General features: G+C 31.5%; 1 protein-coding gene across 1 annotated transcript in view; it reads right to left on the bottom strand.

Annotated features, from left to right (window-relative positions):
* LOC129908410 (ammonium transporter Rh type A) overlaps positions 1 to 26,944 on the bottom strand; it is a 46,792-nt gene that overhangs the window by 600 nt on the left and 19,248 nt on the right. The window contains exons 2-6 of the mRNA XM_055984870.1: positions 15,628 to 15,796; positions 15,231 to 15,396; positions 14,632 to 14,896; positions 8,318 to 8,508; positions 57 to 263 (exon numbers count right to left, since the gene is read on the bottom strand). Of these exons, the coding sequence (XP_055840845.1) occupies positions 57 to 263; positions 8,318 to 8,508; positions 14,632 to 14,896; positions 15,231 to 15,396; positions 15,628 to 15,796 (998 nt within the window). The remainder of the gene's footprint in view (positions 1 to 56; positions 264 to 8,317; positions 8,509 to 14,631; positions 14,897 to 15,230; positions 15,397 to 15,627; positions 15,797 to 26,944) is intronic.

The raw sequence follows: 26,944 nt of genomic DNA, 5'->3' as shown, positions 1-26,944 counted from the left end.
ACAAAAAAAAAAAACATAAATGATGAAGGATTCTATAAATAAATCTTTTAACTTACCCCAAGTATTTGTGTTGAATTTCGGTTTATTTCACTTGGATCAGTCATCATTGCTGGAAATATCTCCACCATTGAATCCTTGTAAGCATCCTGTGTGACCAAACAAGCATATATGACTGAAGCTATAGCCGAGATAAGAGCTGGCATTCCGTGTAAATTGTGAACTCCACAAGTATCGTGCAGACGTAGCTTTTCAGTAATTAGCGGCTAAAAGCAAAAAAGGAAGAAAAAACGGAAATGAAAAGGATTAAACAAATTACAAAAAATGGAAGATATATTTTTTTAAATGTTGTATTAAAGTACCAAGGATTCTTTTGTGTAAATTCAATAGATCATTAGCTTTCGAATCATTGGTGGCATCAGACAAGCACACGAGATGAGTTTTTAAAGAGTCAAAATTTAAGGGAGCGGAATAACTTCTTTTTAGTTCAAAGGCGTAACTTGATTTTTACTTTTGCGTTTGTATTTGCAATTAAATTTGCATTTTTTATTTTACAATTTGCAATTTGCCTTCTGCATTTTTCGCATTTTATATTTAGAATTTTTAATTATCTGTTTTTGGCTTTGCATTTAAATTTATTATTTTATATTTTATACTTTGCATTTTCATTTTGCATTTTCCTCTTTAAGTTTGCTATAAGAATTTCGCATTTTACATTATGTACATTATGCCAATTTGGATTTGGCATTTCGTATTTTTTAATTTTTCGTTTTCCATTTTGCATTTTGAACATCATCTTTTTGCAATTTTCATTTCTAATTTTGCATTTTGAACTTTTTATTTAGCATTTTGCATCTTTCATTTTGCATTTTGTAGATTAGATTTTTAGATTAAAATGATTTTGCCTTTTTAATTTTGCAATAAGAATTTCGCATTTTATATTTTGTACCTTGCATTTCGCATTTTAGAATTTGGATTTGGAATTTCCTATTTTGAATTTTTCGTTGTGCATTTTGCATTTTTAATATTAAATTTTTGCAATTTGCATTTTGCATTTTGAACTTTTCATTTAGCATTTTACATCTTTCATTTTGCATTTCGTAGATTAGACTTTTAGATTAAAATGATTTCGCCTTTTTAATTTTGAAATAAGAATTTTGCATTTTATATTTTGTACCTTGCATTTTCATTTAGCATTTTACAATTTGGATTTGGCACTTCGTATTTTGAATTTTTCGTTGTACATTTTGCATTTTGAATATCAACTTTTTTGCATTTTGCAATTCGAAATTTAGTTTTTGCAAATTGCAATTTGCTTTTTGCAATATGCCATTTGCATTTGCATTTGCATTTGCATTTGCATTTGCATTTGCATTTGCATTTGCATTTGCATTTGCATTTGCATTTGCATTTGCATTTGTATCACTGCAAAGTCTGCAATTTTACTCCTGGAAAGGTAAATAGAAATACATTCCATGGATGCTAAATGTGTAACAGGTCAATTTCTTCTTACCAAAAATATATTCCTTCGTGGTCCTGGTTGGTAGCCGGCCCATGTTATTGACCCTGCCCCAGATGTTTCAAATGCATAAATAATTAACCCCTCATAGATATATTTTAGCAAATTAATGTACGTTTAATCTAGGCCTTTCACTAAACTCTTGAACGACCATGGTCGACTGAAAGAACATTCAAATTGGTTTCTACCCTTGAAATTGTCTTTCTTGCTGCAAAAAGAAGAAAAAAAATCTAAAAACACCCTCTTGGCAGTCCTCAGTTTAGCTATATTTTTTATTGCATGTCCTTTGAGGCGGTATAAACAGAGAATATACTATGTGTGTTCATTTGGGGAGCAATTTAGAATCTCAAATTAAATAAATGTTTCATGTAATTTCTATTGGAATTGGCGCTGCGCTGTGCTGTGCTGCCTTATGCCGTTGCTCTTGCTTTTGAGCCCCGAGTCGAGTATATGAGTAACCTGACTCACTGAGTGAATGTGCATAAATATAAATATCTCTATGCTATGCTGCTATATCCCTATCCCTGGTATGAATATAGGTGATATCTGGAAGGCACTTTCAAAAACTATACCATATCATCATGATGTAGGTATAAATGTGCCTCGAAGCTCATGTGTAATTCAAAATTTATGACTGATGTAGATGGCAGCAGGGTAATATGGTGATGGTGAAGTCATCCTTTACTCTATACACAGCTATACCACTCTCTAAGGATGTTACTACTTCATCCTTATACTCACTCCTATTATGAACACAAGAACGGGGCGATAATTCTGAATAATATATAAATCTTGATATTTTAAAATGCAAATTTGTCTCACAGGATATGGTTATTTGGTACGTTTTGTGTAAAACTTGTACATATGTACCAGTTAGAGAGTATACTATATGCCTGAGCCTGCAATTTTGTATGTGGACGCTATAGATATCCTTTTTGTAGCATGTTGTAGGTTTGTGTAATACTTCTACACCATAACATCGAACCCGTACGTATACGTAACGTATTAAAGCAACGTACAGCTGCGGGACGTTTTGCTGCCGTTCCGTTCGTCGACATTTTCTTCTTTGCATGCTTATGGTGATAGACGACAAATTTGTACAGTGTGCTCCGATTACGAGCACTTTACAAGCTCGTTTCTTTTATGTGGTTGAGTGAATTTTGTGTGTTGAGCAAGAGAAATTAATACCAGATTTGCATATATTCGTTTAAATTTGTATGTGTGTGTGTATTGCAAAGTATAATTTGTCAATATTGAGGCGTTACTGATGTTATGCATACTGATGCTGTAAGGGATTAAATCTTTTTGTGTGTTTTATGGAGGAGAGGGTGAATCAATTTCAGGTAATTTATTTCAGAATTGGGTCTTTTTTTTACTTTTCTTTCTTTCTTTTTTTTTTGTTGCGTTACACTACAAGATGAAGTTGTTATGTTTGAATAATAAATTCAAATGAAAGCTATAAGAATGAAGATAAAAAAATTAAGGGGGAATATTTTTGTATACATTTTGATTATTTTTGAATTTCAAATATATAATATTGAGCACGGAATTCAGGAATATCGAAAGAGGCATACCCAAACTTTGCCGGAAATCTTAAAAAAAAAAAGTTTAGAAAACCTTGAAAAAAATTCTAGTTGGCATATGTTGAAGCTATTTAGTAAGAGGAGGGATTATTTTTGTTCGAGCTCTAGTGCATGGGAATTTTTAGCTGATTTAAAGGGATAAATTGGTATTGTGCTGTTTCCCGTTCTGATAAATGCAATGGACAATTTGGATTGCATAATGCATAAGGTCTGGTAACTAACTCAAATCTAATAACTAAATCTTATTGAAAGACTGCTTTTGTCACTTTATGTTTTTTATTTAAAGTATTTTTTATAATAAGTTAAAAGTCCTAAATTGTATCTTATTGCAACTAATTTTTGGACAGAAATTCTGTTTGTCTATCTTAATGTCATTATTTGAATTTTTGTATATTGCAATAAATTTTAAAATATTCAAAGTTCAAAAGTACCTAACTATAAAATATAGTTTTACCTATTTCTCTTGCTAAAAAGGAATTTACTACAACCTGCTTCCAATACCCCAATAAATCAAAAGACAAAATATTTTCCAAATTTGATAATAAAATAAATTCAATACTTAACGAGTTGAAACTATTTTGCCAATAAATAAAATATGCAAAATATTAAAAGAGAATGAAAGGATTTATATGTTTGTTGATATGGATATAAACTTCCGTAGGATACATGTTTATCGATTACTCCATGGATACCACCAATATAATTATTATGTAATATTAAACTGTTTGTAAATAATTTAGACAAAATACCTTACTTTCGTTTTGAATTATTACGATTGGTATATGAAGGTAAGGTTAGAATTTTAAATTATTTTTTTAAAGTTTTATAATTATAGTAGAGTAACTAAAGTAAATTATTAGGGAACCCGGCCGAACAGCTCTGATTTTGACGATTTTTTTTTCAAACGTAGGTAACTAAAAATACTTTAAAGTCTATAGATTAAAAATTGCCGGTGTTGCCGTATTGTTTTTTAAAATTAAAATTAAATTTTTTTTTAACAAAACCATTTTTTTTTGCTTAAATTTCATAAAACAAATTATAGCAAAAGATTCTCTAGGTAATTTAAGGAAAATATATAAAAGGCAGTAAGGGACAATCTTCCATCGTGTAAGCGATAAATGCAATTTTCTAACATTCTGACCTCAAACACAAAAAAAATATTTTGAAAACAACGGCAACACCTATAATATTTTAAAATACATTTTTAAAAAGCCAGAAGCTCATTCTTATCTCTTAAATTTAAATCCACTAAATTTAATCAAAACTTTTTGAAAAAATGGTCCTCAAACTCAGAATTAAAAAAAAAATGTTATTAGAAAAATTTAAAATGACTTTTTTCCAAACTTTTTCTAATAAAATATGAATTTATTTAAAAAAAATTTATGGCCATAAATATTATCAGTTGAATTTCGAAGCAAAAAAGGTAAAATATATCACACTTTTGAAAAAAAAAATGAAAAATTACTTCAATTTCAATGGTTTTTTTTTATTAAAACTGAATTTTTGCATTGAAATAATTAATTTTCTCAAAGACTGTGGTAAATAGGAACTTTAAATTTTTGCTATTTAACTTTCAACAGTAAGGGTTATTTAATGAACAAAAAATAATTTCATGTTTAGATGTTGAACTTTAAAAAAAAAATAAGTTACATTTTTTTTTCAAAACTTTTATTAAAAAAAGTTTTGCGAAAATGAAATACTTTTTAATTTTTTTCATAAGCCGTAATACATATTGACATTTCCTTTTATAATTTGAAATCATAATAAATGCGGCCAAAAAAATTTGAAAATAAATGCATTTTATATTACGACCAAGTTTAAAAAACGACATGTTAAAATTGTTTCAATAATTTTTTTTTCAAAAATCTGAGTTCAATTACCTACCATTCTTTCAAAAGCCGTTCATTCAATTAACTTAATTTTAATTTTACATATATGACTAAGCTTCTAGCTTTTAAAAAATGTATATTTGAATATTGTAGGTGTTGCCGTTGTGTTCAAATATTTTTTTTTGTGTTTGAAGTCAATTAATAAGAAAATTGCATCTATCGCTTGAACTATGGAAGATTGTCCCTCACTCCCATATATTTTTTTTCCTTGAATTTCCTAGACAATCTTTTGGCATCAATTAATTTATGAAATTTAAGAAAAATTTTTGAAAAAAATTTGTTTTTGCTCACAAAAATCTTCAATTAAATTTAAAAAATCAAAACGGCAACACCGGCAATTTTTAATCTATAGACTTTAAAGTATTTTTAATTACCAACGTTTGAAAAAGAAGATCATCAAAATCTAAGCTGTTCGGCCGGGTTCTCTAATATTGCCAATTTTTGAGCTTTAGTTACTCCACTATTAATGGGATTTTAAAATCATTTCATTCTTATGAAATTGCAAAATTGAAATAAATGATCAAGAGTTAAAGAACGTTATCTGGAAAAGAGTAAAAATGCAAAGTCAATAATTTTCCGAGACTGACAAACAACTCCTCAAGTAGTACAAAAGTCTAAAATACACCAAAATATTTGGATTATTTTTTGCACTTTCGTGATATACATTTTAAACATACAAAATACACCATTTTCTCTTATGTAATAAACACAAAAATTATTTTTTTTGTTGTTGTTTTTATATTTTTTTTTGAAGCGGTCTCTTAAGAACGAAACAAAAAACTAAGAATGCGCGTCGATATAATAGTAAACTAATTAATCGCTGTCTTTATTTTTAAAATGGCAACCAGTTGAATGTCATTTTTTCCTGAAAAATATGGCGTCTTCCACTTATGTAGTTTGGTGAATTTTATTTCTCCAAGGTGTACTTAATACACCAAAGTTTAGTGTACAAAATATACCATTTTGGTTGCTTTCAGAATCGAATCATTTTGTGCACCATTAATGGTATATTATTAAAACAACTGAAATCGGTGCATATTTTGCACGGAATTTTAAAAGAAATGTTGAAATTTTAAACCGAAAAGACAGTGGTATAATTTTTACACCACTTTTTTTTACAAATACACCATTTTTTCAATTTGCTCAATTTTACACTAAAATTTATGAATTTACCCCAATTTATACACCAGTGTGCTACTTGAGTCAAATATATGTACAACTTTTAAGACTTTCGCGGTTGTTATTAGACATGATAAAAATTATTATTTCGCGGTGCCCACGCACAATGCAATTTGTTGCGAAACGTACGGGGTGATTACGAAATTGCACTCTGAAAAAATTTAAACGTGGAATAATCCGAAATAATAATTTTTTTATCAACTCAAATATATATTTAACGAAAATATTATTTAAAAATATGGCTTAAATTTTTGAAAGCCAGAAAAAAATTTCTAACGAGTTTTTGTCCGAACAAAAGCCTAAAACATTTTTGAGCTGGGGTATAGTTTGCACTCAATTGTCGAAAGCGAAAAACATTAGGGGTAAGCAAAATAAGATGCAGTTGCCGTTTCTTATTTATATAAATATATTTAAATGCAACCATAGCGCTTCATTTTATAAACGCATCACTTTAAAAGTTTTTGATTTATATTTTACTTATTGACCTGAAAAAATATTCATCTTCTCATTAAAAGTTTTCGGCATGCATTTTTTGAATATATTTGTATCAGAACATCTTCAGTTTCATTAGGTTCAGCTTTCCAGAAATCAAAAATATGTGCATATTAGGGAAAGGGTGTTGTATATGATATAAATTGTACCCTTACACATTTTTTGGGTTGTCTTTGCCATTGGTCAGCAAAATTCCTTCCTAAAAAACAGGTTCAAAAATGTTCAAAATCCATAATTAGCCTTTTTTTTAACCATATTTAAATTGCAAGAGTAGGGGAAGAAGTGATGATTGATCAAGCCTTAAGGCCCTTTAAGCTAGAATCCATTGGCGGCGAGCACCCCAGACATAAAAAGAAAAATTCTCAGGTAAGTTTTCAGGTGTTATCAATGAAAAAAGTTGATCAATTCAGGGTTAATCCAATACTATATCACTTTATTGTATCCTTATTTAAGTATGAATGTTTAAAAAATAATTGACGAATGGTTAATGTTTCATAAATTAATTTATCCACAAGTCCAGCCACGTAAAAACAGAAAATAAAGAGATTTTTTAGAAAAAAGTAGTTTTGGTTTTTTGTTAATTTCTCGAAAATGACAATATATTTTTGAATCTGGTTTTCTATTTTTGTTTAAAAATAAATAAGATCAACGAATTTTAAAAACTCAATGAGTACTTAATTACATAAAATTTTGAAAAACATTAGTTTGAAATTTTTGTTTCCAATTTTTTTTTTCAAAATTTCTAGTCTTTTTGTAAAAGACTAGGGTTTTGGCTTCACAAAAAGGTATAGCACGTTATTGTAAGTATAACCGTTGATTTTTAATAATTTTTTTTCCAAAATAAGTTAATTTTTTTTTAAATTGCCCCTCCCGGCTAAACGAGGGGAATAGACCCCCCTCCCATACGATTTTTTTCTTGTCTTGACCTAACCTACACGCTCTAGCTTTTTGTCACATTACTCCTGAATCACCCTGTATATCGAATAATAATTGTAAAATTGTGAGGAGGGAAGTAGAAAAAAAATTCCTGTATAATTTTGTTATGAACCCCAAAATTTGTATCTAATTTGACTGAGCTAATTTACGGAAAGTACAAAAAAAATATTATGTTCCAGGAAAAATACAATTTCATGATAATTTGTTCATTATTTTGACTGGGCTATTGATTTAAGAACAACCAATAAACCTTCCACAGTGAGTTTGAATTATTACAGATTTTCAGCTCTAAAAAAAGTTACGTATACGCCTAGATGTACCAAAAATCGTTTTTATTTCAAATATTGTAATTTTGTAGGGTTTCTTTTCTTCAACTGATATGATAATTTGTACTAATCAATTCGTCACTTATCCAACAACTTAGGTATCCTATCATCAAGAAAATATTCTGAAAATATACCCATGTAAGAATTTGAGTATATCAAGCTCGGATCTTCCAACTCTTTTAAGTGATTTCACTTTCTTTCAATTAATTTAAATTTATGAATGCACAAAGAATATTCAATATTGTTTTATATTTATTGTTTGAAATTTTAAATCCATCACCTATTCAAAGCCATCAGGTATCGAAATTCGAAAACAAAAAAACAGAATTCTTGGAAATTTCTCTCCAATTGATATATTTAAAGATAAAATAAAAAAATAAAAAAAAAAAGACTCACCGACAAGTATCGATATCCGAGTACCGATACGGCACCAGAAAGAATTCCAATTAATAAAGCACCATGAGGCCCAATTAGCAAATTACAAACAGAACCAACAGCAACACCTCCGGCTAGTGTCGAATTCTGTACATGCACCATGTCCAATTTGTTTCCATGGCTGACAAGTGCGGACAGCACAAACGTAGTCACTGCAATGAGATACAATTTTATAAAATAAAATTCAAGTATTTTATGCATGAGCATTCTGTGTGTGTGTGAGTATGTGTTTGTGTGGGATGAAAAAAAAAATATTATTTATATGAAACTTCTCAGCGAAAAAACTATCCTCACACCATCACTGTTATACGATCGCGATGGTACAGTACACTTCGCAGCGTGGCGCGCCCGCTGTGTGTGTCGTTATTGCGCTAAGGAGGTCGACTGAATATGAAGTGTGTCCTTATTGTGGATGCAAAACAATAATGCATTATTTCCATATGAAAAAGTGGCATAAAAATATATATAACGGCGCGGAAAATAAACAATTTTCCGTTTTACAATGTTTACAACATGGCACCTGAAAAACTGAAATGCAACAGCGAGCGAGAGAAGGGCGCCTTTAAGGTGGGCGTTTGGAGTGTGGGCGTTTAGAGGGTGGGAGTGGGTTGGTTGGGACTTTCTACTTCTACTGTGTGTGTTTATTTGTTCTCTTGTTGATGTTGTTGTCATGTTCAATGGCATTCACAAAGGATAATGAGGTGCTTTAGTGCGACAACCTCATTCTCGTTTTGTGTTTTTGTTCGTATACCATGTGTGTGGTATGGTGCTTTGTGTGTGGTGAGAGCACATTGCACAGTTTTGTGTTGTGTGTGAGGCGTGTATATTATTTTTGTGAGCCTTGATACAGCTGCATAGTGCCGTATAGTGTCAACGTTTAACAGTGTAATGCAAGGCAAATAACAACAGCTAACAAAATGTTTTACAAACAATGAATTCTGAATGTAAGCTGGTGTGTATGTGTATGTATTTAGATTGTAGAATAGAATAAAGGCAACAGCATACAAAAATATGCCCAACAATAACAGCAACCCAGCAACAATACTAATTGTTTAGTAATTGCGCCCATAATTAAAAGTGTCATTGCAATTGTTGCAGTGTCGTCGTTGTATGGATGCTGCAGTGTGTACCTAAACAGTAAAAAAAAATGATAAGGATTTACTTTTGTTTGGAAAAGTTTTAAATTGAAAATATAAATTTAGAGAATTTAAAGAAAAGTTTAGGTTTTGATTGAGAATTTAAAAATTTTCAAAAGGTTGTTTGAAATCGCTTTCGCATTCTATTTTGAGTTTTGGTAAAAAAAGTTACGTATACACCGTGGAGTACAATTTGTAATTGAATTTCATTGGAAAAATTGTTTATAGTTTTGAATGCTTTAAATATTAGCAAAAAAAGTATGGTATCTTCCAAGGATGAGTCTGATCGTAGTAGTAGCGGGCAAAAATGACGAGAAATTTTATTATAAATTTCATAGCTATTGGACATAATTTCCATAGTTAGGGACAGATATGTTTATTCTTAAGTTAGTAACTCTGATATCTGTACCTTATTTCACGATATTATCTCAATTTTTTTTCTTATATGTATAGTGAAACTTGCGTTTTATAAGCCATCAAAAGAAATTCTTTCGATTGATACAACATATGCTGTTACTGAGCAATTTTTAGCTGCAGAAATTGTTGCAAAAGGTCTAAGGATATCAAACTCTAACAAAAGTCCGATAAGTTGAAAGATACAAATCATAAAAGGAAATCGAAAAAGCGTTAAAGAAACAAAGCGTCCAGAAAAATTTACCACTTCAACTGATGAGCAACACGTCAATCAAATCAAATCATGCTGTTGTTGAAAAGGAAATAACATTCATTCAATAGAAAAAAGAAATCCTTTCAAGAAGTAATTGAACATGAAATGTTTTCCCTACTTCTAGCAGAAATCGAAATCACTTTAAAAGCAGTTAAAACGTGTTAAACGGTTGGTTAGTGCCCAGAATTTATTAGTAATTTAAGTCTTTAATATTAAAACGTTAAAAAAAAAACAAGTTTTGGTAACATTTTTCTCCTAAATGGGACTAAATTCTAAGTATTTTGAAAGTTCCAAACTCAGAACTTACTTTTTGAAAATCTCGAAGACTTGGATGTAATTTTTCAAACACGGTTACCACTACTATATTAAACATACTCAAACTGATAGATCGGTGTGTATACTTTCTTCTAAAAAAACTTCAAAGCACTGTCACAGTCTAATTTTTGTGATGTACATATCTCTGAATGTTGGTCTACTTTATGATTATTATTTTTACGAAGACAAAAAGTACAACAAAATAGAACCTTAAGTATTATATTAGTAGGAACATTTCGACCAGTTTTTGCCTTAAAAAAAAAACATTTAATTGAAATTTTGAATAAAATTAGTTCAGTGTTAAACAAAAAATACGCGAATATGAAAAACGTTTTTTTCGAAAAAAAAGGCAGTGCCATAGTTTCAAATTTGGTTAAGAAAACTTAAACCAATGTTTTGTAGAATAGCTGAGACAGAGAATTATTAAAACCAATTTTAAAGAAACCGTTATAGTCGTTTTCGAGAAAATTACAATATACATATATATCAAAATTGTTGTATATGGAGCATAGGATATATTAAAAAAAATAATCATTTTGGAGTTGACAAAAAAAAATGTACTGTACCAAATTTAAAATCTCTCCAACCGTTTAGGAGCAGCTTTATGTACTGATGACGCACAGACGATGTAATGTACCTTTGCACGGACGAACGAACTTTTAAATTTCTAAATCATCGTAATGTTGGTTTTGATCAAAACCTCATTTTTTACATGAAATCAATACTTGCCCTAAATTGCAGGTGAAAGTTGTTTCTCTAGGACAAAGTTTTTAAAAGCGGAAAAAGGGTAAAAAATCGTTGTTTGTCTTTATTTTTATGATAATCCTAAAGCTATGATTACACGGTCAACGGGTTGACTCTCTTACGTAAAAATGACGTCACAATCTGTCCCAAGATCATACGACGCAACACGTCCATCCATGTTGGCATCCATGTTGGCATCCATGTTGGATGCAAAAATTTTTTTTTTTTTACAAAAAAAACCAAAAACCATTTAAATATTCTAAGCTACATTTTAAGACCATAATCATTAACATTGGGTGCGGCGTTCCTATGCTATAAGCTTTTGAAGGTGGTCAAATTGATTTTTGAAGTGAAAACTTCTTTAGTATCGTAGTGATTTGAAACAAAATGAAACGAAAACGCGACACGACTTCAACTTGTTATAACTTTTTTGTTTTAATAGGTAGATGAATGAAATTTGTACTGTAGATAGGTAATTAAATAAATTATTATTGTACAAAATTGCAATTAATTTCATATTCAAAATTCGGAGATAACGGTAAAAAGATGTTCTTTTCCAACACACCTTATATCTTTTGATCTAGTGCACTTTAATACGAATGCTGATAACATAACCTTTTATTTGATATATCACACATACCGTTACGTGCTCTACAAGTTACACAATCTTAAATTGAAAAAAATTTTAAAATACCTCAAAACACCTGTGGAGATCTGTTGGCGATGACCAGCTACCAGTGTAGGAAGTACCGTAATCTCAGTCTGGAAATTCGACATGGTTGACTTTAAAAAATTCTAACTTCTCTTGTAGACATCTTTGAAATAAGATTTATACATCATTATACAAGGTGAAACAATAAGCTTTCACATGGTATAAAATTTTTCATAGGTTGTCATACAAAAAAATTGATTTAATAGCATGAGAACATAAAAATGAATTTTTGTTTGCTTTTTTTTAGGAAATTTCATCGAGTTTAAAAAATTCTAGCTCTTTTTGTAGATGTCTCCTACACCTGATCGATTTATATATTTTGAGCTAAGACAATAAGCTTTCAGCTGATATAAAATTTATATACATAGGTTGTCATATAAAAAACATGGATTTGAAGGTGATAGAATAAAAATAGGTAGATTTTTTCTATTTTTTTTTTCAAGAAAACTGATTTTTTAAGGTTTCACTTCTACCACGTGTGAATTGCACACATGATTTTTTTTTTTCGATTTTTTTAAATTCAAATGTCGAAACTTTTTTATTTTTTTTTCTTATTTTTCGACAAAACTTTAGTAATTTTGCATTTATATTCGTTCAACAATCTTATCAGAATTCATTTAAGACTTTTATGTTAAAAGTGCAATGTGTATATCTCGAAATATTTACATTTCAATGCAACCATGTCAAACAAATTTTCGTTTAATTTTTCTATGAGAGCTTTTTTCAAATCTCATTTTCTCCGCTTTTTTTTTACAAAATAATTTTGGAAAATTTAAATTTTTGTGTCAAACAGTGTGATCAACAAAGTTTTTCGAGTGAACGCGTTGACACTGCTAAGTAAACGTCACGTTGACACACCTGCGCGTCAACGTGATTTAGGACAACATTGACGCAATAGTCTCAATGGTGTGATAGTCAATGTTTTATGCGTTGACGCTGTGAACGTTGACGGTGAGATGACAGATAGAATATGGATTTTTTTTTTGACGTCAGAGAGTCAACGCGTTGACCGTGTAATCATAGCTTAAGTTTTAACAAATTTTTTTTTTTGCTGTAAGGTCATATTTTTCATTTTTCTTACTACTTTAAAAAAATAATTCAGAAGAGGACAAAAAGCAGTTCGAATCGATCAAACCAACTTAAATACAGTTTTGGCAAGCAACGACTATGATAGTTTCCCGAAATGAAGATATCTTGTAAAAAAAAACCTGACTAGCTGCAGACTTATAATATATTAAAACAAATATAATTTTTTTTGTATTCAAATATTTAGCAAAATTATTAATCTGTTTAGACAAAAACTCGAACTCGTACAGATGGACTCACATAATACTGATACAAGATTATGAAAACACGTTTCTGAAATTTTTCATCAACGTAATAATGTATTAATTTAAAGCTCTAACTTTTTTTTTTGGCAAGAAGTCAATACTTGCCCTTTTGCCCATAACTTAAAATTTCAATTTTAACTGTAAGGAATATCTTAAAATTCAATAAAAGTTTAGTAGTTTGGACTGTAGTTCATGATAGGTACCAGGCAGAATTGCGGGACTCAATATCAAATACTCTATACGAGTACCTTTCCTATTGTTGTATCAAACACGATTTTGTAACGAATCCTTAACATTCCCTAAATTTTTTTTTGCTGAAAATTTTAATTGTCATTCAATTGCGTTCAACTTTTATAATTTTTTTCAAAATGACGGATTGCAGTGCTGCTGCCAGGAACAACAAAAAAAATAAATCGAACCTTTTCCTGAACTCAACTTAAATATACGAGTATTAGTTTTAGTACCCAACTAAACTGAAAATCAAACCCTTAAAAGCTATTCAAAAGTAATATCTTCTGGATTTTCAAGTAACTCTCCTAGTAATTTAACACCATTTTCACATAATACTTCATTGCTTAACGAAGTCTTAATGATTCTAAATAAATCCTGAACTTTATGCGGCATAAAACGTTCACTTTACCAAATACTTGTCGCCAAAAACAGGCCAATTGACAACATTTTCCTGTCACTTTGCTATCCAAAAACAAAACCCATACCTGCCTGTCAATTTAAAGCCAAAAATAGTTGTCATTTCCGCCCATTGAATTTACAGATTCCGCCATGATTTCCGGAATTTATGTAGAAACACACAAAAACAGCAACAAAAACAAAAAAAAAATTATTATTGTGGGATAGAAATTTAAAGCAATTAGAAGGTAAACTGATGGCATGCCCAAGACCATCGTTTACTAGCCCTTAATTTATATTCTCTACACAGCCACCTGGGCTATTGCGATTTAATTTGTTACACATTATTTACATTTACACTTAGAGAACATCAGCTATACACAAAAGCATTCGTTTGGAGAGTGCTCGCTCTAGGGAAAGTAATCAACCGCCCGCTCCCTTGCGTCACTTTTCGGTTCTATTCTGCTATATTCTGCCTCTTTAAATAAACACAGCACGATTAACAAACAAGCAAACAAAAGAAAACAAACATACACACCTCGCTGCTGCTACATTCGGGATCATAGCGAAGCGCGAACAATATAACACCAAATGTCAACTAAACCTAAGGGAGACTGAAAGAGAGAGAGAGATAGTGGGAGAGCTAGGTCCATACAGGACAAAAGAAGGTAAAACTTTCGATACAATGTAAACGGGACAGTTTAAATGGTGTGAGGCGCGAAACACGTAGCACCTCTTCTTACCTGTTGCACCTGCTAATGACAGATACGTGTTTAGAATAGCACGCTCTGGGGCACCAGCCCCAACAGCTAGCACAGAATTAAAGCTCGGCCAGTACACCCACAGGAAGAGTGTCCCAATCATGGCGAAAATATCGGACGTGTAATTGGCCCCCTCGTTTTGGCCAGCATCATTTTGGTCCTTGCTGGGTCGCAGCATCAAACTGACGGCCAGCCCAAAGTATGCACCAAAGGCATGAACCGTAATGGATCCTCCAACATCGGCTATCTGTAATGGGAGAACAAAATTACAAAATAAACGTTTACCGGCTTGGATTTAGGACAAAACCTCCATCAAGGAGGAGAGACAGCTGAAGAAATGTAAAGTTCCACCACTCAAAAAGACTAATTAATTTTATCCTGTTGTTATTTTTTTTCTTGCTTCTTGGTCCGTCTTCTTTATTCTTTGTTCACGTGTATCCCTTTTTTGTTGGGATTCACTAGGATATATAGGACTTTTCTAACTTTTAGTCTGCTTCCTCCTTCGTCATCCCTCAACTGGCTTCTTCTTTGATCAAAGCCTTTAAATAGAATTACTGTGTATATAAGATAAGCTTCCTTACGCTTAGAATGTCCAGCTGGATGAACTCGTTCACGGCAAAGAGTGCAACTTCAAACAGCGCCATAAAGAGCAACTGAATGGGGGTTGTACGGCCCAGAAGTGCACCCATACTAATCAACGGCACAGCAGCAGCGATGTCTGCATCAATTATGCTCCCCAGGGATAAGCTGTAACAAGGCAAAAGAAACACACACACACAAAGCAAACTTCATAAGTAGATATAGGACACAACATGCGATGATGTGGTAGATATTTTAAAGTTTCTTCCATGTTTGAAAACTCTAAATGGGAAAGCAGGAAATGCACAATGGGGGAATTAGTAATTAATTAGCATATACCAGGTCCCACATTGGGCGCCATGTTTTGTTTTTTTGTTTGTTTATTATTTTTCGGTTTACCTTATGTGACCGGACTCCATGCGGAAGAAACCTTTAACCAGAATTGCCCATTGCACAATGAGTGCGGCCAGAAATAGTGTGTAACCAGTTGCGCTATAACCATACTTGCGAAGGAACGTCATTAGGAAGGCAAATCCAATGAAAATCATCACATGAATGTCCTGGAATTCTGTGCAAAAGAGAAGAGCAAAACAAAACAAAAAGCCCAGATTAAGTGCGGGTGTGGATTAGAATTTGTATATTTAATTGAATGGTTGTTTGGAGACTTTCTCGTTTCGGTGGAGCGAGTCCAAATTTATAGACAAACACACAAGGACACTTTTTTCTCTATAGACAGAGAGAGAGAGTAGAGAAATGGAAAAGTAGTAGGTAGGTAGAAAATGAATTCACACGATTTTAGGGGACAAGTTCATTTAATTGGGTTTTGTGTGGAGTGTGCGGAGTGTTTTTTGGATTTATTAATTAATTTGCTTTGCTCGTGTAAGGATTTGCTGGGACTTAAGAATGGATAAGCTGACGTAAAAACGTAGGGATTTTAGGAGAGAAGTAGATATATCTCTAACAATTGAGGCGTAAAATAACATCATGAATTGCTGCTTGAGGGGTAAATTTAGTTTCTATAGGGTAATTTTGGAATTGGTATTATTTGTTTATTTTGTTCTTTGAGATCTTTGTTGGTTTTGAGTGTGATTCAGAGTTTATTTGGTTTTAAGCATGTATTTTTTATTACTTGAGATTTTGTTTAACAATTTTTTTGAACTACTGTTTAATATTGAGCATGCTTAACTTCATGAATAACACTGTTTTTTTTATACTTTACGCGCACTAAAGGGAGTTAAATATCCAATATGTTAAACACAGTGCGAGCTTCAGGAAAATAGGGAGGGATTCAAAAGAAGAAACCGATGCACATTAGTTTTAAAGCTCTGGACATTGAAATGGCTGGGGAAAACAGAGGCGGGTATTATATTCCACATTCGTGTGGTGCGGCTAAAGAAAGAATCTCTGTATTTGACGGTACGTCCGAAGTTGGGCTCAAGGTTAAACTGATGAGCATTCCTAGAAGCGCGAGTATTACGGATAAATTGTTTCAGGGGAGGAATGCAACTAGCTGTTTCATCTGAAAATTGTTTATAAAAATAGCTATAAAACAAGGAGAGACATAATAAATTGACTTAAAATAAAAAAATAAATAAAAACAAAATATCTGCAACACCACAGTACAAAAAATAAAATAATATCTTCAGCACGTTGTCAAAACTTGATCGTCAAATTTGACAACATTTTAATAGGTCTTTTCCATACTCAGTTTGAAACTTCCAAATTCAGTCATATTTGGTTATTTTTGGTCAGAGTCTGTTTCCAACTTCAAAAATTGTGTAGAAGAGAGCGCTCACGAGAAAGTAAAAAATTTCCCCGACCTGACAAATTTAGCAACAAGAATTTCTTCCGGCAGAAATATGAGTTCTGTCAAATGAAAAGTTGACGTATGCCAAACAAATAAATAAAAGAAGAAACAAAATCAAATTGTAGTGATTTTTAAAATCGCGTTACGCGGTTATTGCTTTTAAAAAATGTTAATGTTTACCGAATTAAACATAAAATATGTATGAAATTATGTTGTATAATGGTGTTCAACTCGTTCCAGACTCTTTGGCAGTCTTTCGTAGTTTTATTTCCTACTGAGAGAATTCTCTCTCAACTCTCATTAATTTGACAGTCTTCTTAGAGTCGTTTGTGGTAAGTGTGCGCACTTTTGACTTTGAAAAAGTATTACAAGCAAAATATAAGATGTACATAAAAAAAGTAAATTGATTATTTGAGATACATGTTTTGACTTCTTAAATTCAATTAAAATATAACTAATATTTATAAAATTAATTATGTTTCTCTAAAAAAACCAAAACAGGTCATATTGCGCACACTTACCCCTTAGTAGGGGTAAGTGTGCGCAGGGTGTACGGTAAGTGTGCGCAGGTACTTTTGCTCAGTAATCTTAATGAATATCAATTGTTCTTTTTTTCAATTTTTAAAGACATTTAAAAACCAAACGAGGGGCCTAAGACCCCCGCCCCCATACGATTTTCTTATTATTTTGATCGATTCTGTACACTGTGAAATTTTGGTGCATTTTGAAGCATTTTATGCAAATATATATATTTTCAGTAAAATCCCATGCATTTGCATGCGCACACGCACACTTGCCCCCAAATTTTTGCGTACACTTACCCCAAATGCAGTTTTTTATTGTTTTTGATAAAATATTAATAAATAAATACTAAAAACAATAAAATTTTAATTGGAACATAAAGTTTAAATAGTAAGCTCAATAAAAAAAATCAATTGCCTTCACTTTAAGTCAAAGGCAGATCACTGTCGTAGTTTGAAAATTGTGAAAAATTTTAAGGAAAGTTAGCTTTTTTTCTTTTGCTTTTTCTCGAAACACTAAAAACAACAGAAGCATAAATATAACGGACTTCGACGAAGATCAGATATCTAATTAATTGTGCATTAGCAGAAATTTAAATTTTTACACTAGTTTCGAGAAATTAGCAATGCGCACACTTACTGGCTGCGCACACTTACCACGAACGACTCTATAAGTGCACAAAAAGTCTACTACTGACTTAATACTATACAAAGCTGATTTGATGAAAGTTTTTTGAAAAAAAATTATGTTCAAATCCGAAATTTTGAAGGTCCGTCAAAAAAGCAACAACACGGCGAAATTTTTCAAAATATGATTAGGTATAAAGGAATTTGTTGCTAATTTATTGCTCCATTATTCAATTTGTTACTCTATTATTTGACCTTTCTATGAACTTCAACAGTTTTCTCAAAAAAATGACCGGTATTAAATTAAAGGGTTTCATAACACCTTTCCAAAATGATGCGATTTAACTTTTAAATCCATCTTCTTCTTGTCCAAAAATGTATTGTGGAACTTGTGGAATATATTCAAGCATCAAGATAGCACTCCCCACATAAGGAAAAATTCAAAAAAATTTAAAAAATGTGTTGCTACTTTGTTGCTAATTTTTTGCTCCAACCTGTCAAAATTAAGAGAACGTGTGTCAGCAGTAGAATGTCAAGCGTCAAGACAGCATCCATATACGTTTTACGAATTTTGAGAGACAGGGGCTGGAGCAACACAACAAATTCCAGATTGGAGCAATAAACTAGCGAAAAAGTATAGCAACAAATTTAACCCATACTCAGATTTTGGAAATTTCGTTGCGAGCGAGAGAGCTATCTTGAGGGACCTAAATTTTGAAAACAATTTTTTACTTGGCAGGTACAATGTTCTTTTAGAAAACTTTTTTAAAAAAAAAACTTGATTGAATAGATTAAAGAATGAATTTTTGAATAATAAACTAAGTTTTCTTTATGTAGCGTATTATAATAAGTTATGCATTTTTTTACGATAAGTATCTAAACCTATTTGATTTATGATGTCAGCCAATTTATTAACCTGATGTCATTTTGAATGTCTGCACTATAACATCTTGTGTGTTTATTAAATTAAACTTTGTTTCCATTGCGACAATATTTATCACCATAATCAATAATAAATTTATTTTATATTATAATTAGCAAGTATGTGAAGCGTATTAAGTGGTTTTAAATACTTAACTTTAAAATCTAAATGGGAATTATTATAATGTATATATGTAGTTCAAGATTAATATAATATTGTACTCTATTGACTATTTGCTGCATCGCTAATTGATCTAAATTATAGCTCAATCGAATAACCACCACGCCAACCACTTGACTATGTAATTTTTCTTCAATAAACACCACAATAATAATTGTCAAATGCAAATATACTTATTCTGTCTTTAGAAAATCAGTGTTGCCACTGCCATGAATATCATAATAGTTTTTGTGATGATTTGATATTTTACCTGATAGTTTTTTTTTTAAAGATTTTTAAAGATAAATCTTAATCAACGTTGAAATGAATACAAATAAATAGTGAACCAGGGTTGCCATAGTCACTTAATTTCACTTCAATCCATTTATTTTTTTTATAGCTATTTAATCCAGAAGAAAGAGATCTAGACAAAGGATTTGAGAGTATGATGATTTACCAAATTCTATATTTTCTTCACATTGACACTAAAGTGGCAACACTGTCTTATTATTGTATCAAATTATGTATACAATCATATAACTTCCTATACAATTATACAAAACCTCATCGCTACAAGACATATCGCAATCAAATGGAGTTGTAATTAGTGTTAATTTGAATTTATGATGAATGTCCACACAAATTGCAACTACTGCCAACTATTTGCATCTCGTTAATCCCTGAGCTTATTAAGTCCAGTTGGTTTACCTCTATTCTCCACACAAAACATACCAACATATCTCTATCTAACATATGTTCATTCAATTTGACTGTGACTGTGACATTTGTGTTCAATATTCACACCAAATAATACTCTCTCGCTTCCTAAATGAATTTGAAATTTCATATTATAACCAAAAATTCCTTTTGCAATCATTGATTTGACTTTGAAGTTGGGTGGAAACATCCGTTGTTTTCCACTTAAATATTGAAAGTGTATAGAAGAGCTCTGTGATGGGTAAAAGGAGGCAAAGAAGAGCACACGTTTTCCTTCAATTGGCTGAAAATTAATCTTATTCAAAAAGCATTTGCTTTTAAGAGAATTCATGTGAATTCTAGGAGAATGGGGAATATACGCAGGAATTGCGAGATGATACAAAAACTTTACCACACACATACACCCACAAAATTTAATTACATTTGGCTTGAAGCAGTTTATCATTCTATTTGACAAAAAGACAGAGCATGGGAGCATGGGTGGCTGATGGCTGGTTGGAGCTGGATGTTAATTGGAACAATTAATTTTACAATTGTTTGTCTAACCACGTTTGAAGATTAATTAGCCTAGGATTAAAAAAGTATCTGTAAATGATCCGTGATACAAAATTCTAAGTGACAGATATACAAATGAACGAGCAATAAACATATACAAACGCATGTTTTCTAAGGGTGGGTGTGTGTTTTGAATATACATATAAGTTTTAAAGTAAATTGCGTTATTTATAGTATGTTAGGGTTTTGGTATTTTATCAAGATTATAATATTTTAAGGCTTATTTGTGCTTATGTTGAGTATTTATGCAAATAAATTGGCTTAAATTAGTGGATTATTTATTTTAATTTGACAAAAAGAAAATGCTGATTTAGGTAGAAATGTGGTAGTAGAGTGTAGGATGATGGATTGCTGCGCTGGATAGTGAAAAATAACCCTATTCCATCATTTTTGTATTGAACTTAATAAAAAGGTAAGCCAAGTTTCTCATAACTAGAAAATTTACTAGGAAATGCATGCTTGTATAATAGAAGCTATAATCTAAATGGATCGTCTTATTTCAATCTCGGTATGTAGAGGAAAGGTGCGAACAGTGAGACAATCCATTTTTCTCTTTTCTGAAAATAAGCACAGTAACGCTAGTTTGGGTCAAAACGTTTATTTCCCCGTCTGCGTCTTTTAATTTTGTCCCGACTAAATTAAAGCTGTCCATTTTCCTACACCGTAAAATATCACACAAAACCAGGTGAAAGTAGTTTTTGGAGTGTTATAAAAAGAGTGTATAACACAAAAAATCTGGTTAGTGGACAGAACTTTTTTTACATATGTATGTATTATATTTATATGTTCTTCCATAAAAAAATATCATGTAATTAGAATTCCTTCTCGTTTTTTGTAATTTTATATTTTTCCGAAAAATAACAAAAAGTAAACAGTGAGACATTATGTAAAAGCAAACAGTGAGACATAGATTTTTAAAAAGCAAACAGTGAGACATAGATTTTAAAAAAATCTATTATTTTAGCATGACTTCAATACCTATGATTTCGTAGTGTTTTTTTTCGTTTTTTTTGGCTTTTTGTTATTTTTTTTTTTTGAAAAAAATGGGTTAAAGTAATATAAATGAATTAATTATATACTTGTCAATTACCTAATTATTTGACGTTTTCGTTTTTTCACCTAAGAATGTCTCACTGATCGCACCCCTTGCAAACAGTGAGACGTTTTGACTTTTTCTACATTTTAGTTCAATGTGCTGCTCTCATTCATTCTTTAACTACAAGTTTTTTTGCAACATTAAAATAAAATATGTCTTAAACTGTCTTCAAAGTTTCGTTAAGCTATCTTGTAAACATTCTAAGATATACCAATTTAAAAAAAGGGTGTCTCACTGTCCGCACCTCTCCCCTATCTTTTTAAAGACTTTGCAGAAATTTATTTAGAGTCAAAAATAACGGTACTAAAATGTTTACGCTCTCATAAACGGCTCTAACGATTTTGATACAAAATGAACGGTTTTCCCTTTAACCGTTTTTGACGGATTCTTTTTATACAAAACATTACAGTCAAAGAAGGTAAAAAATATAGGTGTTAACATCAGAGGGAATTCTATTAGGCTATAGAAGTTAGAGTAAAAGTCGTTTTAAAAAAATCTTTTGTTCTCAAGTTACGATTTTCAAGATTGGTTCTTCTTCAAATACAATTTTATTATCAAAAACATGATTGATCTACATTGATCGTCATACTCTCGCGATGTTCATTTTAATTTCCCAATGAAAATCAATTCAATTCTTTGGAAAGAAGCTCAATAAGGGGGCGAGAAAAAAAAAAATGTTTAAAACTAAAAAAAGTACGTAAACGCCTTGGTGACCAATGTGGTAATATTTTTATAAATCTAAACATTTATGCGAATCGAAATTCTTCTTTTGGAACTCTCAGGTTAGGTTTCGATCAGGAAGCAGGGGTGACAACTTGATTGCGTTTTCGAAAACATGGCTTATCACCAAATTCTCTAAATCGGTCTTTTCCAACAACCTTATAGGACCTCTTCTCAAAAAGGGTTTGTTTAAGGCACGATTAGTTTCAAATTTGAGAAAATTACTTTAATAGCTTGTTGTAGTTCTGATATTTGTTAAATAATTACTAATAACGTTTTTCTCGTAATCTAGTTATCAATTTTTCCATACAAGGAGTGTCATTAAAAAAGAGATGTTAAAAGAATTGGGTTATCCAGAGGACACATAAAGCAAGCGAGCATTTTATTAGTAATTTATAAAAGAATCATTCTCCGAAGAAATTAGGTAAAGGAGATGGGGCAAAATTATATGGGACCTGGGCCATGAGCGTACATTAATGAGACTAGTCTTAAAATGAAACTGAAGGTTAGTTTATTCAATCTATGAATTTTTTTTCAAATCACATTTCTTGTGTTAGCAGTTGTAGTGAGTGCAAGTATTCTTTCATACACACCGCGTTTTGCATAAAGAATTAAAATTTCTTATAAAAGAGTTCGTTGCGACTCTGGTGACGGCGATGTTTGCCCTCCCAGAAAACATTATTTAAATTTAAATAAAAGAAATATTCATGATAAAATGAATAATAACCAAAACTATTATCAGCCTTTGCAAAGCCTTATGGCTGATGCTAATGATATTGATGAAATGTCTGTAAACCATAATAATGAACGTTCCAACGTCATTAAAGAAAGTGTTCCCCCTATAGTGGTTCTAAAATCTACAAGTGAACGAGTGCGACTCATGCTTAGTGACTTAAAGATCGAAAAGTATCTTATAAAAAATATTTCTCTCGGTCAAAAAATTATATCTCCCTCAAATGAAATCTTTGAAAAAATCAAGGCCGAACTTGTTAAATTAGAAATTCAATTTTTTTCGTACTCGCGAAAAGAAGCGCGACCTTTTAAAGTAGTTTTATCGGGTCTTGATCTCATAGCCGAAAAATTGATTAAAGATGAACTTATTTCATCTGGAATAAAGTGCATTGATGTGAAAATGATCACTTATAACTCAAAATCAAATGCACAAACTAAAAGCTACATTTACATTGTTTACATCGAACGCGGTACAATAAAATTAAATGAACTGAAGCGAAGCCATTCATGCTTGTTTAGAACTCTTGTTCGATGGGACTTCAAGAGGCAAAACCCCGGAAAAACAACGCAATGTCATAATTGCCAACTCTATGGACATGGTTCCATGCACTGTCACATTAAGAGTTTTTGTGCTAACTGCGCCGGCAGTCACAAAACAACTGAATGCAAAACTTCTGACGTGATTCGATGCGCCAATTGCAATGGACCTCACAAGTCATCCGACTCTAACTGTATAAGTCGCCAACAATACTTGGATATTCGTCAAAAACTCTCCACCCATCGACGTGTAGTAAACAACAAGCGCACACCACCTACACAAATAGCACAAACAACTTTTGATCCACATTCTCTTTCTCACTTTCCTCCCTTACCCCAACGCTCCCCTCCTGTACCACCAAGGCTAATAAATAAAAATCGCTCTGCTGCTCCATCATCATTACCTTCATCATCGGAAGCTATACAACTCAAACAAGTTCAACGTCAAAACAAAACATCATTCTCAAATACAAATGAGAACAATACTACATTATTCTCCTTTGAAGAAATTAATTCTCTTTTGAGTGAAGTTTTATCTAAGCTTAGTGCCTGTCATAACAAAAGTGACCAGTTCAATGTAATAACATCTCTTGCCATCAAGTATATCTACTCAAATAATCATGTTATCTAACTCTCTTAAAATTATAACTTGGAATGCCAGAGGCATCACAAAAAAGCAACTAGAATTTTTTAATTTTATTATTGATAATAAAGTTGACATTGCGTTAATCACAGAAACCTGGTTAAAAGAACAAAAATCATTTTCACACCCAAGCTTTAAATGTTATCGTCTTGACAGAAGAAACGAAATAGGAGGAGGTGTAGCTGTTGTCATAAGAAAAGATATTGATCACTCGGTTCACCCTCATTTGCAACTACGATGTATTGAGTCAATAGGAGTAGATGTATTTTTAGAAAACAACTCAAAAGTGAGTATTTTTTCTGTCTATTTCCCGGGTGGAAATAGAACTGTTGATAAAATAACTCAATTTAAAAGCGATCTACGTAAAATATTTAGAAATCGAAGCAAAGTCATTTTTGGTGGCGATATAAATTGTCGCCATCAATTATGGAATTGTCTCAGAGCTAATTGCTGGGGTAACGTGTTGTATGACGTCAATGAAACGCATCCAAATTTCTCTTTACTATACCCACCCAATTATACCTATGTTCCAACATCTAAATCTAAAAGTCCTTCTACCTTAGACTTTTTTGTTACAAATATACCTACTAACTGTAACAGACCATTTACTTACAACAAATTAGGATCTGATCATCTCCCAGTCAATATGAATATGAATCTGCAATTACAAGTAAAACCAATCAGACTGTACTACAAATTTTCTGCAGCAAATTGGAACCTTTTTACTTCATTTTTTAATAGAAGCTGCAATTTAAATAATATTTCTACTACCCCGATAAACACAACCCAAATTGATTCAATGTGTAGTAATTTTGTTTCATTGGTAAATAGCGCTGCTGACTTTGCAATACCTAAGTGTCCTGTAAAGGATAATTATTCGGTTCGACTTCCTAGTAATATTTTATTATTGATAAGACTAAGAAACTCTGAGAGAAGGAAATGGCTTCGCTATCGTTACGACTTCTTCCTCAAAAGCACAAAACTTTTAAACATAGAAATAGCAAAAGAAATTGATAAATACAAAAACTCACGTTGGAATAATCTTCTTTCGTCCTTTGAGAAATCAAGTAAACCTTTTTGGAAAGTTACAAAGATTATCAAAAAACGTGGTTCAGGTATTCCACCTCTCAAAACACATGACAAACTGTTAATAACGGCTAAAGAAAAGGCAAACTTATTAGCTTCAAATTTTTCAAAAAATCATGAAATAACAGCTCACTATAGTGATTATTCCACTTCAACTGAAGTTGCAAATACAATTACTTTTATATCGCAATCAAATGTCGAATTAATAGATTCAAATCTAATTAATCCTAGTAAAGTAAAATACTTGATTCAAGGCTTAAAAAACAAAAAATGTCCTGGCATGGACGGTATAAGTAACAAACTTTTGAAAGCTGTCCCTGCATCAGGCATACGATACCTTACCTCAATTTTCAATGCTTGTCTTAAACTAAGCTACTTTCCAGATTGCTGGAAAACTGCTATTGTTTTACCAATTGCAAAGCCTGGCAAACCAAAGGATGATGCTAACAGCTACAGGCCTATAAGCTTACTGAGCTCTATAAGCAAAATACTAGAAAAAATAATCAAAGAAAATCTTGATAATCACTTAGCAGCAAACAATATTCTTCCTGATTATCAATTTGGATTCAGACCCTTCCACAACACCAGCCATCAAATTCTCAGAATAAAAAATCATGTTAAAGAAAAATTCAAAAATAAAGAGTCGACTGCCTTAGTACTCTTAGATATTGAAAAGGCCTTCGATACTGTCTGGCACGACGCATTAATCCACAAACTTGTACAATTTAACTTCCCAATGAGTATAGTAAAAATTATCCAAAGCTTTTTAGATGGGAGAAAATTTTTAGTAAAAGTTCAAAACGAAAAATCTTCTTTGCAAAATATTCCATATGGAATTCCTCAAGGTACAGTACTTGGTCCAACTCTCTTCAATATCTTTGTCGCAGATTTACCCAATCTGGGAAACAGTATAGGTATTGCAATGTTTGCTGACGACACGGCTATTTTTACATCAGGTACATATTTCCTAGACGTTTGTCATACATTGCAAATGTCTCTTTCTACAATAGAAAAATACTTTTTCAAATGGAAGATTAAGGTAAACCCCTTGAAAACGCAAGCTATTTGGTTTACAAGACGTCGAAAATCGTGTTTCCTCCCAAACAATGTACAGCTTCGAATGGGCACCGTGAACATTGTCGATATCTTGGTGTTATAATAGACAAAAAATTTAGTTTTCAAAAACATATATCTACTACTATTGATAAGATAAATCTATATAAAAGAATTCTTTACCCATTAATATGTAGAAGTTCTAAACTTAGCAAAGAAAATAAAATTTTAATGTTTAAGTTAATTTTCCAATCCATCCTCCTATACGGTGCTCCTGTTTGGAACGATTGTGCCAAAACTCACAAACTTAAGCTTCAAATATGCCAAAACAAACTTCTAAAAATGATGCTTGATTTACCATGGTGTTATTCAACTTACAGGCTTCATGAAAAATCCAATGTCAACTTTTTGAACTCCCTTATTGAAAATTTAACCCAAAAATTTTATGTAAATTGTTCCTTCTCTGATAATGAACTGATTAAATGTTTATCAACACCATAACGTTATATATATTATCATTTTGTATATACAGGGTGTCCCA

Source organism: Episyrphus balteatus, chromosome 2 (genome assembly GCF_945859705.1).
Source record: "Episyrphus balteatus chromosome 2, idEpiBalt1.1, whole genome shotgun sequence".
Lineage (NCBI taxonomy): Eukaryota > Metazoa > Arthropoda > Insecta > Diptera > Syrphidae > Episyrphus > Episyrphus balteatus.
This window is presented reverse-complemented; position numbering and strand designations above follow the sequence as displayed.